The 14,061-nt window shown below is 41.3% G+C and overlaps 1 protein-coding gene across 1 annotated transcript in view; it reads right to left on the minus strand.

The window, feature by feature from the left end:
- Positions 1–5,102: 5,102 nt before the first annotated feature.
- bpnt2 (3'(2'), 5'-bisphosphate nucleotidase 2) overlaps positions 5,103–14,061 on the minus strand; it is a 42,599-nt gene continuing 33,640 nt past the window's right edge. Inside the window, exons 7-8 of the mRNA XM_084327115.1 lie at positions 10,161–10,295; positions 5,103–6,857 (exon numbers count right to left, since the gene is read on the minus strand). Of these exons, the coding sequence (XP_084183241.1) occupies positions 6,715–6,857; positions 10,161–10,295 (278 nt within the window). The 3' untranslated portion in view covers positions 5,103–6,714. The remainder of the gene's footprint in view (positions 6,858–10,160; positions 10,296–14,061) is intronic.

Genomic DNA, 14,061 nt, shown 5'->3' on the forward strand with positions numbered 1-14,061 from the left:
AGCTATTTAATTGTCATGTTCATAATTTGTCATATAATGACAAATCATATCCATATGAATCAATATTGCTTTTACGCTCTGATCTTAGATGGTAGTCTGGTCTCTAACTACACCCCCCTCCAGACCCCTACACTCTGATCTAGATGGTACAGTCTGGTCTCTAATGGATCCCTTACTGGCTTTGTTGTTGTTGTAAATGTGTACTACATAACCATCAGATACTATATAACCAATTCAGCCTCGGGACTGGGCCTTCAGATGCCTCTCATCATAAAACAACATCAACTCTTCTACTTTACAGAACATCAACCCAAAATGAAGAAAACAAACATCTTTGTTAAATTATTTTGTAACAATGAACGGGCTGAACGTCAGTAGAAAATAGTTCCTACATGAACCTGCTCACAACAAGGTCTGTAGATTATCTTGAGTAACCGGGTCATGATTTCTGGAAAAGCGTTGCTTTTCGAGTTTTTCTAATGTATTTTTGTTTGTTTGTTAATTTGAGTGCCATTCCTGCTCCACTGCACAGAATGTCTGTGTAGTTCTCTGTCCTCCAGCATGGCCGCCTGTAGCATAGCAACTATTGTTTCGTACATTGCAATGGAAGAGACGTATATATCTTATTACAGTAGAACAGTGATGTAGTACTTTTCCAGTGTTTTACCTGCTCTACCACTGCACATAAACTAAGTGGTTACCAACGGTTACAGGCACCCATGCTGGAAGAACGAGAACTAGATGTACACAAAGATTACGTGCAAAACATAATATAATGCTTAGAAACTGTTATATTAGGCTACCACATCGGTACAGATAAAAAAATCTTCAATCTCCTTTGAACTCATTCACGGCCAACCACGACTAGTCGGGTTATCTCGCCAACCGTTGAGCGCCAAAACCCGAGTATAGTTTTTTCTTTTATTAATTTTTTTTATTATTTTATTTTTGAACAAATGTTTTTTTTTTTTCTTTTTTAACATGAAACAAGACAAACAATACAGTAACAGTAATAATCAATGATAAATCACAGGACAATAACAGAAATAATAATAACAATAAAAATGACAGACCTATTAATGAATGTAGATTAAAAAGACATAAAAAAAAAAAAAAAAATACAATACTTGCTCGCTCTTTTCTTTTTTTTTATTCTATAGTCTCACGGACCTTGGTGTTACCATTGGAACTCATTCTGAGACCCTGAGAGTGCAATACCGGCCAAATCCTGCTAGGTGGCAGTATCGCCTACCCTTTGAAACCTTATTTCACACTGTGTGTTACATTGTATATGGTCCGGGCGGAGAATTTAGACAAAGCCAAGTGAATAACTTCATCCGAGCACTTTGAAACGCGTTCAGCACACTCCATGCATATTTTGTGCCAGTTCATGTCAGGGACCCGATGGACATCAATACTGGAAATCGCGATCAGACAATTGGAATATTCTTTATCTCCTAGTAAAGGTAAGGACTATGACATCAACCCTACTTTGATCTAACAATGATTTCACATGGATCAACGTATGTAGTATTAAAAGAAAATGCCGTTGCTGACGATCAGAGCATCAAAAAACGACTCCCCCCCCTTTGATGCATTCATGATACATAATACCTATTATATACCATTGATTTGGAAATAGTAACGTGTCCAGGCGAGCAACGCGAACGCCTTTAGCAAAATTCACATATCGCTCCATAACGCAGCTTCCAGGAATTAGCCAGGATCACTCTGAAACTATACAATATTCACCACAGGATAACACGCGAACGTATACATGAAGAAATGTACTCTTTTTTACATGTTGGACGAGGGATAGTGACTGTCAAATACATAGTATTGTCTCCATAACTATAATATAGAATATAGATATAGCCCTGCAAACATTGTGACGCACAGTGAAAATCCCTATCTTTTAAAGCGTGGCCCATTGACTACAAGGATGGATAAAACGGCTGGCGCTGAAAGTGTTAAAAGATAAATAAAAAAAAAACAGTTGTTCACAGTTTATAGTCTATGCCGCCATGTTGAAATGTTCATTTCTCCTCGTTCCCCCCTCCAATGGCATGCAGCGTGAAAGTCAAACTTGTGATGTCATCAGGTATGAAGTCTGCAGCTGCTCCACAAACGATACACTGGTCAAGATGTTCTAGAGCAGCGGTTCTCAAACTACAGGTTGCGACCCAAAGTGGGGTCGTGGGTAGGTGATAGTGGGGTTGCGCATTGGCAAGTAAAAAAAAATTTAAAATCAATAATCTTTTTTATGTTCTGGCAACATATTTTGGCTAAATATGCCTCGTTTTATAAACGTGTATTGATAACATAGTGCTGTAATAAAATGTTCTAATAAATATGCATGATCAAGTTCAACGTGTGCTTTTATTTTAATATTAGATACATGACAAGGGGTCGCCAAAAATAATCCTAAATAAAATGGGGTCGTGGTATAAAAAAGTTTGAGAACCCCTGTTCTAGAGGCACTGAGAGCACGGATACATGTTCCGTTTCAGAACCGAGAGCACCGTTCTAGAACAAAGCTCATTTGGATATAAAATATGGTTCTGTGGAACCACAAAGTCAGTCTCCCATTCGTCGTCAATGGAGCAGCTCCAGACCGCATAACCGACGTTGCGAGTTAGAGTCCGAGGCCTCGTCCACACATACACAGGTATTCGCGAAACTGTGGTTTTTCCTCCTTCGCTTAAAAGGAGCTGTAACTGTTATTTTTTGTTTTATAAAATAATAGCTCTACATTCTGAAAATCATCACTGATATAGTGTGTCTGGTCAGTAACATGGGTAACTCAGTCCATCCTGCTCTGCAGTAAACAGAAAATACATGTTCTGGTATCCCTTCCCACTTTATTCAATCAGGAGAGAGCACTATGTGCTTGAAGTAAAATAATCCACCAGTGCAGTAAGAAAATTTGGCTAGGCAAGATTTCTTGAAACAAGTAAAAAAGCAAATATCTCTCCTGATTGGATAACGTGGGAACGGGATACCAGGACATTTATTATCTGTTTACTGCAGAGAGGAGGGACTGGGAGACCCATGTTACTGACCAGACACTATATCAGTGATGGCTGTTTACTGCAGAGTGGAGGGACTGGGAGACCCATGTTACTGACCAGACACTATATCAGTGATGGCTGTCGGAACCCAAGTTCGATTACTGTGGTCACACCGGCCCAAGCGGACTGCAGGGCTAAAGGCTAAACTCCCCAGGGTTCCGTTCAACTGGGCTGAACAAGGCTGTGTTGAGCGTGTTTATAAAAGTCTTGGCATGAGAGAGAATCCCTTTGACTTGGTCGTGTCGTCGTAGTGACTCTTTGTGAGCTCCACCGTGACGGCAGGCAGTGAGAGGCTCGCAGACAACAGCTCTGACCAGCAGTGTGAGTGCTGGTCTGTAGACTAGGCTACTTGCGGTGCATTAGTGCATGGATGGTGACTAATAAGAGGACAAAAACCATAGGAATTCATATATTTCACATTTTAAACATGACTATTGAAATGTGGGACAGGAGGGCAAAAACGCAGAGAAAATACTATGTTTTTAAAAGATATCTGTATATGTGTGGATAAGCTCCCATAAGCTGTCCACACAAACACACGTCAAACTGAGTCTCTATTCACCATGGCAGGAATTTTCAAAAAGGTGGGGTTTAAGTGACCTGAAACGCAGTTGTGGACAAAAGGCCAAACCACATAGAAAAAGCAAAGTTTTTCAAAGATACCCGTGGACTTGTGGACAAGGCCTTACTCTGGTCTCTAGCTCTGAGAGAGCAGCTCGTGTTTAACAGAGACACCGCTACTGAAGGACGACTGTGATGAGGGACAGGAAGTGACACCGCTACTAAATGACGACTGGGAGGAGGGACAGGAAGTGACATCACTACTGAACGATGAAGTGACAGTACATTAGGCGCTGTGACATGACGTGTAGAACCTGATCCAGACGTCCCCTGTTCATTACAACGCTCACATCGGGACCCAGGTTCATTTAAACAGAATGAAGCCTGCAACTTGCGTGGGATACAGTGCTGCTTTACAGTGTTGCACATGGGTTTGTTGGAGGACTTGAAAACATACAGCTCATTGGTGTAAACTCACTACCAAATACAAATACTATTGATTGGAAAACTGGAGATCAATCCTCTTTGAACGGTGGATCAGATAATGAATCTTTTCTGGCCCTGTGGTGCTGAGAACAGGAGGGTTGGTGGTTCAGCGGTCATGGAGTCAGTCCTGCTCTGTGGTCTGTGTCAGCTCTGTTGGCTCATGTATATGCTCATGTTGACACCTGTTTATCCCAGTCTATGACTTGGACCTGGGATACCACCAGTAGCTCGTATCCAGAACATTAATGTGCAAACTCCAGTCTCAACCCTACCGGCCTGCTAGTCCAATCAAGTCAGAAGCTCCTGAAGGAATGAGTTTAAAGGACCATACTTAATTTCTTTTTTATATAATTTTTTTTTTTCATATTCATTGTAAAGATAAGATTGTTTAATTTTATCTGGCTTTCCATTCCATATAAAGTCAAATATTTTCTGATCGTATAGTTTAAAAAAATATTCGCCAGGACTAGGTAAGGACATAAATAAGTATACAAACTGTGATGTTTGTTAAGGACCAATCACCTGGTTAGAGTTCGATTAGAGGACCATACTGGTATGATGATGAACCTATAGCTTAGATCCATCTCCTGCTCACACTAAAGACGTAGACTTACATTTACATTTAGTCATTTAGCTGACGCTTTTATCCAAAGACTTCAAAGACATCAAAGAAATCGATGTGTGTTTTGGAGCAGAGCGGCGCTACGGAGAGCAGGGAGTTTTCTGAATGTAAACAAAGAAGAACACAGTGCTCTGTTAGTGCAACCAGGAGATCATTCTGGGCAGGTTCCTTCTATAATAATTCTATGATTTATCATAGAAGTATATATATATATATATATATATATATATATATATATATATATATATATATATATATATATATATACATACATACATACACACACAGTACCAGTCAAAGTTTTGGACACACTGTCTCATTGATCTGAATGAGAAGGTGTGTCCAAACCATTGACTGGTACTATATATATATAAAATATAAATAAAGGTAAACAAATACAAATAAAAAAATATCTATAAAAGTAAGCTATACTTAGGAAAATGGTTCAGGGGAAATGTAAAATATAAGCGTTAACCAATATGGTCCTTTCAACAGACCTCTTCAACCCTGTTCTAAGCGGAACAGAAGGCCACAGGGAGATATCAGTGGAACACTAGCTCCTGGATTAACTGCAGGACAGAAGGTCACAGAGGGAGGTCAGTGACTAGCTCCTGGATTAACTGCAGGACAGAAGGTCACAGAGGGAGATCAGTGACTAGCTCCTGGATTAACTGCAGGACAGAAGGTCACAGAGGGAGGTCAGTGACTAGCTCCTGGATTAACTGCAGGACAGAAGGAGGTCAGTGACTAGCTCCTGGATTAACTGCAGGACAGAAGGTCAGTGACTAGCTCCTGGATTAACTGCAGGACAGAAGGTCACAGAGGGAGGTCAGTGACTAGCTCCTGGATTAACTGCAGGACAGAAGGTCACAGAAGGAGATCAGTGACTAGCTCCTGGATTAACTGCAGGACAGAAGGTCACAGAAGGAGGTCAGTGACTAGCTCCTGGATTAACTGCAGGACAGAAGGTCACAGAGGGAGGTCAGTGACTAGCTCCTGGATTAACTGCAGGACAGAAGGTCACAGAGGGAGGTCAGTGACTAGCTCCTGGATTAACTGCAGGACAGAAGGAGGTCAGTGACTAGCTCCTGGATTAACTGCAGGACAGAAGGAGGTCAGTGACTAGCTCCTGGATTAACTGTAGGACAGAAGGTCACAGAGGGAGGTCAGTGACTAGCTCCTGGATTAACTGCAGGACAGAAGGCCACAGGGAGAGATCAGTGACTAGCTCCTGGATTAACTGCAGGACAGAAGGCCACAGAGGGAGCTCCTGTGTTCCAGCATGGTGATGAAGACGAAGATGGTAGCGATAAGGTCCATCTGTCCTCCTTAGTTGTCCCCGTGATGAAGATGATGATGAGGATGAGGAGGACGACACTACTGATGATGGTACAGCTGATGAAGGTGATGTTTGGAGATGAAAACGTTGATCTGTCTGTCCTTATTATGGGATGTTGTTTAGCCATCGTCTCTGTGGTGTTGTGCTCTTCAGGTGAACTCCAGGTGATCAGATCCCTGTGTCTGGAGAGAATGATCATGGCTCCACTGTGTGCGTGTGTGTGTGTCTGTGTGTGTGTGTGTGTATTTTACACATGAAATACTTAATGTGTACAGCATTTTCTGTATAATAGTCCCATGTATGTGTCACTGTGTATATATGCTTGTATGAATCAACATGTATAAATACAACAATCAGTGTTTCTCAAAGTCCCAGTTGTGTGTGTGTGTGTGTGTGTGTGTGTGTACAACAGTATATATGTGTGTGTGTGTGTGTGCGTATGTATGTATGTATGTATGTATGTATGTATGTATGTATGTATGTATGTATGTATGTATGTATGTATGTATGTATGTATGTATGTATGTATGTATGTATGTATGTATGTATGTATGTATGTATGTATACATTTATACACGTCTCTATGTATGTCATTGTGTATCACTGTGTGTTAGGGTCCCAGTTCTGTGTGTGTATCAGTGTTTCTCAGACTCCCAGTTTGGTAGTTTCTCCAGTAGAGCCTTGTGGTCCAGACCGACGCTGGCCACCAGTCCTCCTTCGTTCCCCTCTGAGCCACCATAGTCAATCTGTTCTCCATGTAGAGTAGTCATCTGGCCTCCTGCAATATATAGAATATAATGTTACTACTTTTACTGCTACTACTACTACTACTACTATTACGATTACTGCTGCGACTACTACTATGACTGCTACTACTACTACTACAACTACTACTATTACTGCTGCGACTACTACTAATACTGCTGCAACTACTACTATTACTGCTACTACTACGACTACTGCTACTACTACGCCTATTACTGCTGCTACTACTACTACTATTACTGCTGCGACTACTACTATTACTGATACTACTACGACTACTGCTACTACTACGACTATTACTGCTGCTACTACTACTACTATTACTGCTGCGACTACTACTATTACTGCTACTACTACGACTACTGCTACTACTACTACTATTACTGCTGCTACTACTACTACTATTACTGCTAGTACTACTACAGTCAATCTGATCTCCATGTAGAGTAGTCATCTGGCCTCCTGCAATATATAGAATAATACAATGTTACTACTATTACTGCTACTACTACTATTATTACTGTTACTACTACAACTACTATTACTGCTACTACTACTACTACTACTACTACTATTATTACTGTTACTACTACAACTACTACTATTACTGCTACATACTACTACAACTACTGCTACTACAGTCAATATGTTCTCCATGTAGAGTAGTCATCTGGCCTCCTGCAATATATATAAATAAATATAATGTTACTACTACTATTACTGCTACTACTACTATTACTGCTTGATTGATTGATTGATTGAAAACTTTATTAACAGATTGCAGAATGGGTACAATACAGTACGACTCAATACACACAATTGTTAAGGGGATGCAGACCAGAGAAAGACTTTCGTCTTGTTTACATCAGGGTCCCCCATTTTAAATTCATAATGAATTGTAATGAAAATGAATGCTACTACTACTATTACTGCTACTACTACTATTACTGCTTCTACTACTACTATTACTGCTACTACTACAACTACTATTACTGCTACTACTACTACAACTACTACTACTACTGCTACTACAACAACTATTACTGTTACTACTACTATTACTGCTACAACTACTACTACTATTACTGCTACTACAACAACTACTATTCAAGAATCAAGAATCAAGAGGTTTATTTGTCACATACATACCAGGGCATACAGTGAAATGCGGGTGGTCATGCCCGCATTGATTGTGCAAAATACAATAATAAAAATAGGTATAAAAATAAAAATAAACAGAAAAATAAAATACCGGTAGGTAAGACACAAGATATGCATGGTAAAAAAAAATACAAGCTAAGTTCCTGAGAAAATGGTTCCTATATACACTACTATACAATTTACAATTTTTGTAATGTATCTAAACTATATTATTAGTACCTCCTTCCTTTAAAGTGACTTTCTATTTTTTTAAAGTGACATTTTGTTTACAGTAAGTGATTGTTTTAGCGGTTGCCGCATGAGTGTTGTGTGTGTGTATGTGTGTGTGTGTGTGTGTGTGTGTGTGTGTGTGTGTGTGTGTGTGTGTGTGTGTGTGTGTGTGTGCATGCGTGCATGCGTGTGTGTGTGTGCTCATGTGTACTTGTGAGTGGAGAGTTCAGTGTTCAGTGTTCTGATGGCCTGGGGGAAGAAGCTGAGCCGGAGTCTCTCTGTTCTTGCAGCGTGTGACCGTAGGCGCTTGCCTGACCGCAGCAGCTTGAACAGGCTGTTGCTGGGGTGGTGGGGGTCTTTCATAATTCTACAGGCTCTGGATTTGCACCTCCTGTTATATAAGTCCTGCAGGGGTGATAGTGCAATACCCGTAGTACGCTCTGCTGAGCGCACCACTCTCTGTAGGGCCTTCCTGTCCTGGGCCGTGCTGTTTCCAAACCAGGCAGTGATGTTTCCAGTCAGAATGCTCTCTACAGCCCCGGAATAGAAGGAGTGGAGTATCTTCCCCGATACTCTGAACTTCCTTAGCTGTCTCAGGTGATAGTTCTCTAGTATTCAGTCTCGTGAAGTTAAATTCCCTCTAGAAGTGAAACTGAAACTTATCAAGGATAAGTTGTTAAAGGGGCACTAGGCAATTAATTTACTCTGTGGATGCCTGAACACAGAATGACACCAGTATCACTGACTACCACGGCAAGCCTATAGAAAATTATTCTATTTAATAATAATAATTATCATAAATATATAATAAATTATAAAAAAAAAATTAAAATTAAAAAGTATTAATTAAATTATAAAAGAAAAATTATGTTGTACCGAACTCGTACCGAACCGTGACCCCAATACCGAGGTACGTACCGAACCGTGGCTTCTGTGTACCGTTACACCCCTAGTGTACAGTGAATACAGCCCTGGGGGGACCCGATACTCAGGGTGATTTTGCTGGAGGTATGACCCCCCACCCTGACCGCCTGGGGCCTGTCACTTAGAAAGTCCAGGATCCAGGCGCTCATGGCGGAGCTCAGACCCAGATCGATCAGCTTGTCAACCAGTCTGGTGGGGACTATGGTGTTGAAAGCTGAACTATAGTCAATGAACAGCAGTCTCACATAGCCCCCCTTCTGACTGTCAAGGTGAGATAGTGTGTTGTGAAGTACTTGGGAGACCGCATCGTCAGTGGACCTGTTTGTCCTGTATGCAAACTGCAATGGGTCCATGTTACTGGGGAGGGAGGCACAGATGTAATCCTTGACCAGCCTCTCAAAATATTTCATGACCACAGAGGTGAGTGCCACCGGTCTGTAGTCATTAAGGCCTGCTGGAGAGGAGTTTTTTGGCACAGGGATTATAGTAGACATTTTGAAGCAGGCAGGGACCACGGACTCAGCCAGGGATAGATTGAATATGTATGTAAATACTGGGGCCAGCTGATTTGCACAGGACTTAAGTATTCGTCCTGTTATCCCATCTGGGCCAGCTGCTTTCCGAGTATTCACACCCATGAACGCTAATCTCACGCTGTGTTCCGTCAATGAGAGTGTGTGTCCCCCCCGGGTGTAAAAGGGGTGTAACAGTGATCTAGCGTATTCCCTCCCCTGGTGGGGCATGTAATGTGCTGGTAGAAGTTTGGCATAACTTTTTTACGATTAGCCTATTACTGCTGCTACTACTATTATTACTGCTGCTACTACTGCTACTACTACTAAAACTACTACTACTATATTGTACTGTATTTATTATTATGTTTAAATGACAGAGTAGAGTCTAAATAATCCATTTCTAGGGAGGTCAAGGAGGGAGTTGTATCTTTGTCATTGGACTCTAAAATCCTGCGGCTCTAGTGTTAACATTGGTAGGTGATAAAGGTGACAGGACCAGTACTTACCCAGAGCAGCCAGCAGGGCGGCACCAGCACAGATGTCCCACTTCTTAATGTAGGTGACGTGAATATAAACATCAGCCTGCTCTGTCGGCTCCTTCTCATCTGGAGGAGGCTCCAAGAGAGCCAACACCTTGTAGCCTAGAGAGAGAGGGGGAGAGAGGAGAGAGAGAAACAGAGAGGAGAGAGAGAGAAGGGAGAGAGACAGACAGACAGAGAGAGAGAGGGAGAGAAACAGAGAGGAGAGAGAGACGGGAGAGAGACAGACAGAGAGAGAGGGAGAGAAACAGATGGGAGAGAGACAGACAGACGGGAGAGACAGAAAAAGAATGGAGAGAGAGACAGAGAGGAGAGAGACAGAGAGAGACAGAGAGAGATAGAGGGAGATCGAGAGAGAGACATAGAGAGAGAAAGAGACAGACAGAGAGAGAGATAGAGAGAGGGAGAGAAACAGAGGAGACGGGAGAGAGGAGACAGAGACAGACAGACAGAGAGACAGACAGACAGACAGAGAGAGACAGAGAGAGACAGAGAGAGAAGGGAGAGAGAGACATCGAGAGAGGAGAGGAGAGAGAGACGGGGAGACAGAGAGAGATAGAGGGAGATCGAGAGAGAGAGACAGAGATAGGGGAGAGAGATATGAGAGAGACAGAGAGAGGAGAGAGACAGAGACAGAAATAGGAGAGACAGAGAGGGAAAGAGAGACAGAAAGCGAGACAGAGCGAGTGAGAGAGAGAGAGAGAGAGAAGAGAACACATAAAATGTAACACTTCAGCCCCCTTATTAATATAACTACCCATATATAAATGCGTATCTATGGCTAAGTTAGTTAGTAAAAATAATAGTATACTTTCTACTATTATTCTGTATATTAATGAGTATATGTATCTATGGCTAAGTTAGTTAGTAACAATAATAGTATACTTTCTACTGTTATTCTGTATATATTAAAGTTCCATAGGCTTTGTGCTATCTAAATGACCCAGTCAGATGCGTAACTGACTTATGAATCTCATATAATGTCACGTCAATCTAATGTTTGATACAATCTATGATTTGCAACCATTTCCTCAGTAGAACATATGAAGACACATCAGATTATACTGTGAGCTTCCTGTTTTGGAGAAGGACATGTATCATGGTTTTTGACGGATAAAACACTTGACCCCATTGGACTGGAGCCTGGTGAGACGATGCAGCACAGAGCTACGTTTCTCAATACTGTCTGTATTAGTCAACATCATGACAGACAATGTTTAAATAGAGTCTGGGTTCAGTACTAGTCAACATCACAATGTTTAAATAGAGTCTGGGTTCAGTACTAGTCAACATCACAATGTTTAAATAGAGTCTGGGTTCAGTACTAGTCAACATCATAATGTTTAAATAGTGCCTGGAGTACTAGTCAACATCACAATGTTTAAATAGAGTCTGGGTTCAGTACTAGTCAACATCATAATGTTTAAATAGTGCCTGGGTTCAGTACTAGTCAACATCACAATGTTTAAATAGAGTCTGGGTTCAGTACTAGTCAACATCATAATGTTTAAATAGTGCCTGGGTTCAGTACTAGTCAACATCACAATGTTTAAATAGAGTCTGGGTTCAGTACTAGTCAACATCATAATGTTTAAATAGTGCCTGGGTTCAGTACTAGTCAACATCACAATGTTTAAATAGAGTCTGGGTTCAGTACTAGTCAACATCACATTGGGCCTCATGCATAAAGCGATATAAGAACAGATTTCGTTCTTAACTATCATTTCTTCTTATTTTGTTCTTACCTGGGATTCAGCAATGTTTTCTTATTGTTGCTTTTCTCTCAGGCAAGACCAAATTATAAGAGTGGTCGAGAGCACTCTTACCCAGATAAGAAAATCGTACCCAAAACATTTTTAAATAACAAAAAGCATACCATTGGTTAATTGCCCCCAAATACGACTTTAAAAATACAGAACTTTTCAATTATTATTATTATTATTATTATTATTATTATTATTATTATTATTATTATTATTATTATTATTATAACTTATTGCGTGCGTTCTGTCTGAAATGGATTATATATTGCTGTTAGAACAGTTATGCTCTGGCCGCCCAGGCCATTGATTGATTGAAGATTTTATTAACAGATTGCAGAATGGGTACAATGCAGTACGGCTCAATACACACAATTGTTAACACTTTAATCGCCGGAAACGCCGAAACTCTTCATTGCCCGCCATGCTCATTCTGCCGAAGACGCCGTAACACGTCTTTGATATCAATATTTCAAAAATCTGTGATCGAAATCATATTTCTCCTCCGGGGACCTGAGATATACTGCTGAGCTCCACTCAACTCTCTAACGGTTCAAGAGCACCATCTGGTGGCCGATCGGCAGATCGCCCAACAGGAAGTGATGCGCCAAACAGGAAGTGCTCACCCATATTTCGTCCGGGCACTCGCGATCGTTAGCAGGACTCCATCTCGACACACTGGATAATCAATCGCTCGCCCTAACTCAATAAACAACATTATTTGGACGTATATAGTATTATACAACCTGGAAATGGTTCATCTAGATCAACATCCCATAATAGAAAACTGTCTACTCCAAGCTGATCGCCCAACGGCCCGAGGAGACTGGGGTAAGTTTCAGCGTTTATTATTACCGTGTTCGATATAAACTGCTCTGATGATCATATCACCCACACTAGATGAATCATCTAACGTTGCCCACGGAATTATAAACGACCCCCCGCCCATCCGGTCAACATCAGATGAACTTGAATTGGGAAAAATGCCTCCTAAAAAAAACATGGGGGACGACATCGAGGAACTCAAAAACACTCTTAATTCCTCGCAAAAGACATTGCCGAAATTAAACAACAGCAGAAAGAAATCCTGGGTTTGGTTGAGGAAGTGAAGGCCCTCAAAACGCAAAACGCTGAAAAGGATAAAGTAATCGACCAGCTGGAAAACCGAGTTGCCGACCTCGAGCAATACTCGAGAATGAATGATATCATTATCTCCGGCCTGGACATTAAACCCCGGTCGTACTCACAGGCGGTGAAAGGTGGGGAAGGAAGGGATCACAGCACTCAGGAGTACGTTTCTGCCGAGGAACAGGTGGCGGAATTCCTCCTAACTAAAGGAAACACTCTGGATACCAATGGTGTGGAGGCTTGCCACCCATTACCTCGCAGCCTCAAAACGAATACACCTGCAGTAATAATCCGTTTCATAAACCGAAAAGCTAAAATAGCCCTGCTAAAACAAGGACCCAAACTACATGGAACGAGCGTGTATCTAAATGAACACCTCACAAAAAAGAATGGTGATATCGCAAGAAAGGCCTGTCTACTCCACTACCAAAAGAAGATCCAATCAACGTGGACCTCAAACTGCAAGATCTTCATCAAATGAAACGGCACGCCAGACAACGCAAAAGTTTTGGTCATCAGAAATGTGGAAGAGCTTGACAAGTTCCAATGACACCATACAACCATGAAAATGGTAGGATCAACGTCCTTATTTTCTCTGAAATGACTAAAATGTTTCTTGCGTGCTGCAGACTTAACTTTCTCAACGTCCTTCTATCCTCTGGAATGCCAAAAATGTTTCTTGCGTACTGCAGACTTGTTTTTCTCAACATCCTTCTTTTCTCTGAAATAACCAAAATGACTCTTGCGTGGAATCTTGACTTTTTTATGGAAAAGAGGAACATCATACTATCACTTGGGCACCGCGAAAGGGCGACTAGATGCGGGAGGGAGAGCATGAGTGCGCGGCAGGGAAGAATATTCTTGCGTTACATTTATAGAACGCCTGGTTCTTGTACTGTTACATTTCTAAATACCATAGGTCATTTTCACTCAATGATATGTGAAAAGAATTTCCCTTTATTATGGGCTTCTTTGGCTTG

This window comes from Notolepis coatsorum, assembly GCF_963971535.1.
Source record: "Notolepis coatsorum genome assembly, chromosome: 13".
Taxonomy (NCBI): domain Eukaryota; kingdom Metazoa; phylum Chordata; class Actinopteri; order Aulopiformes; family Paralepididae; genus Notolepis; species Notolepis coatsorum.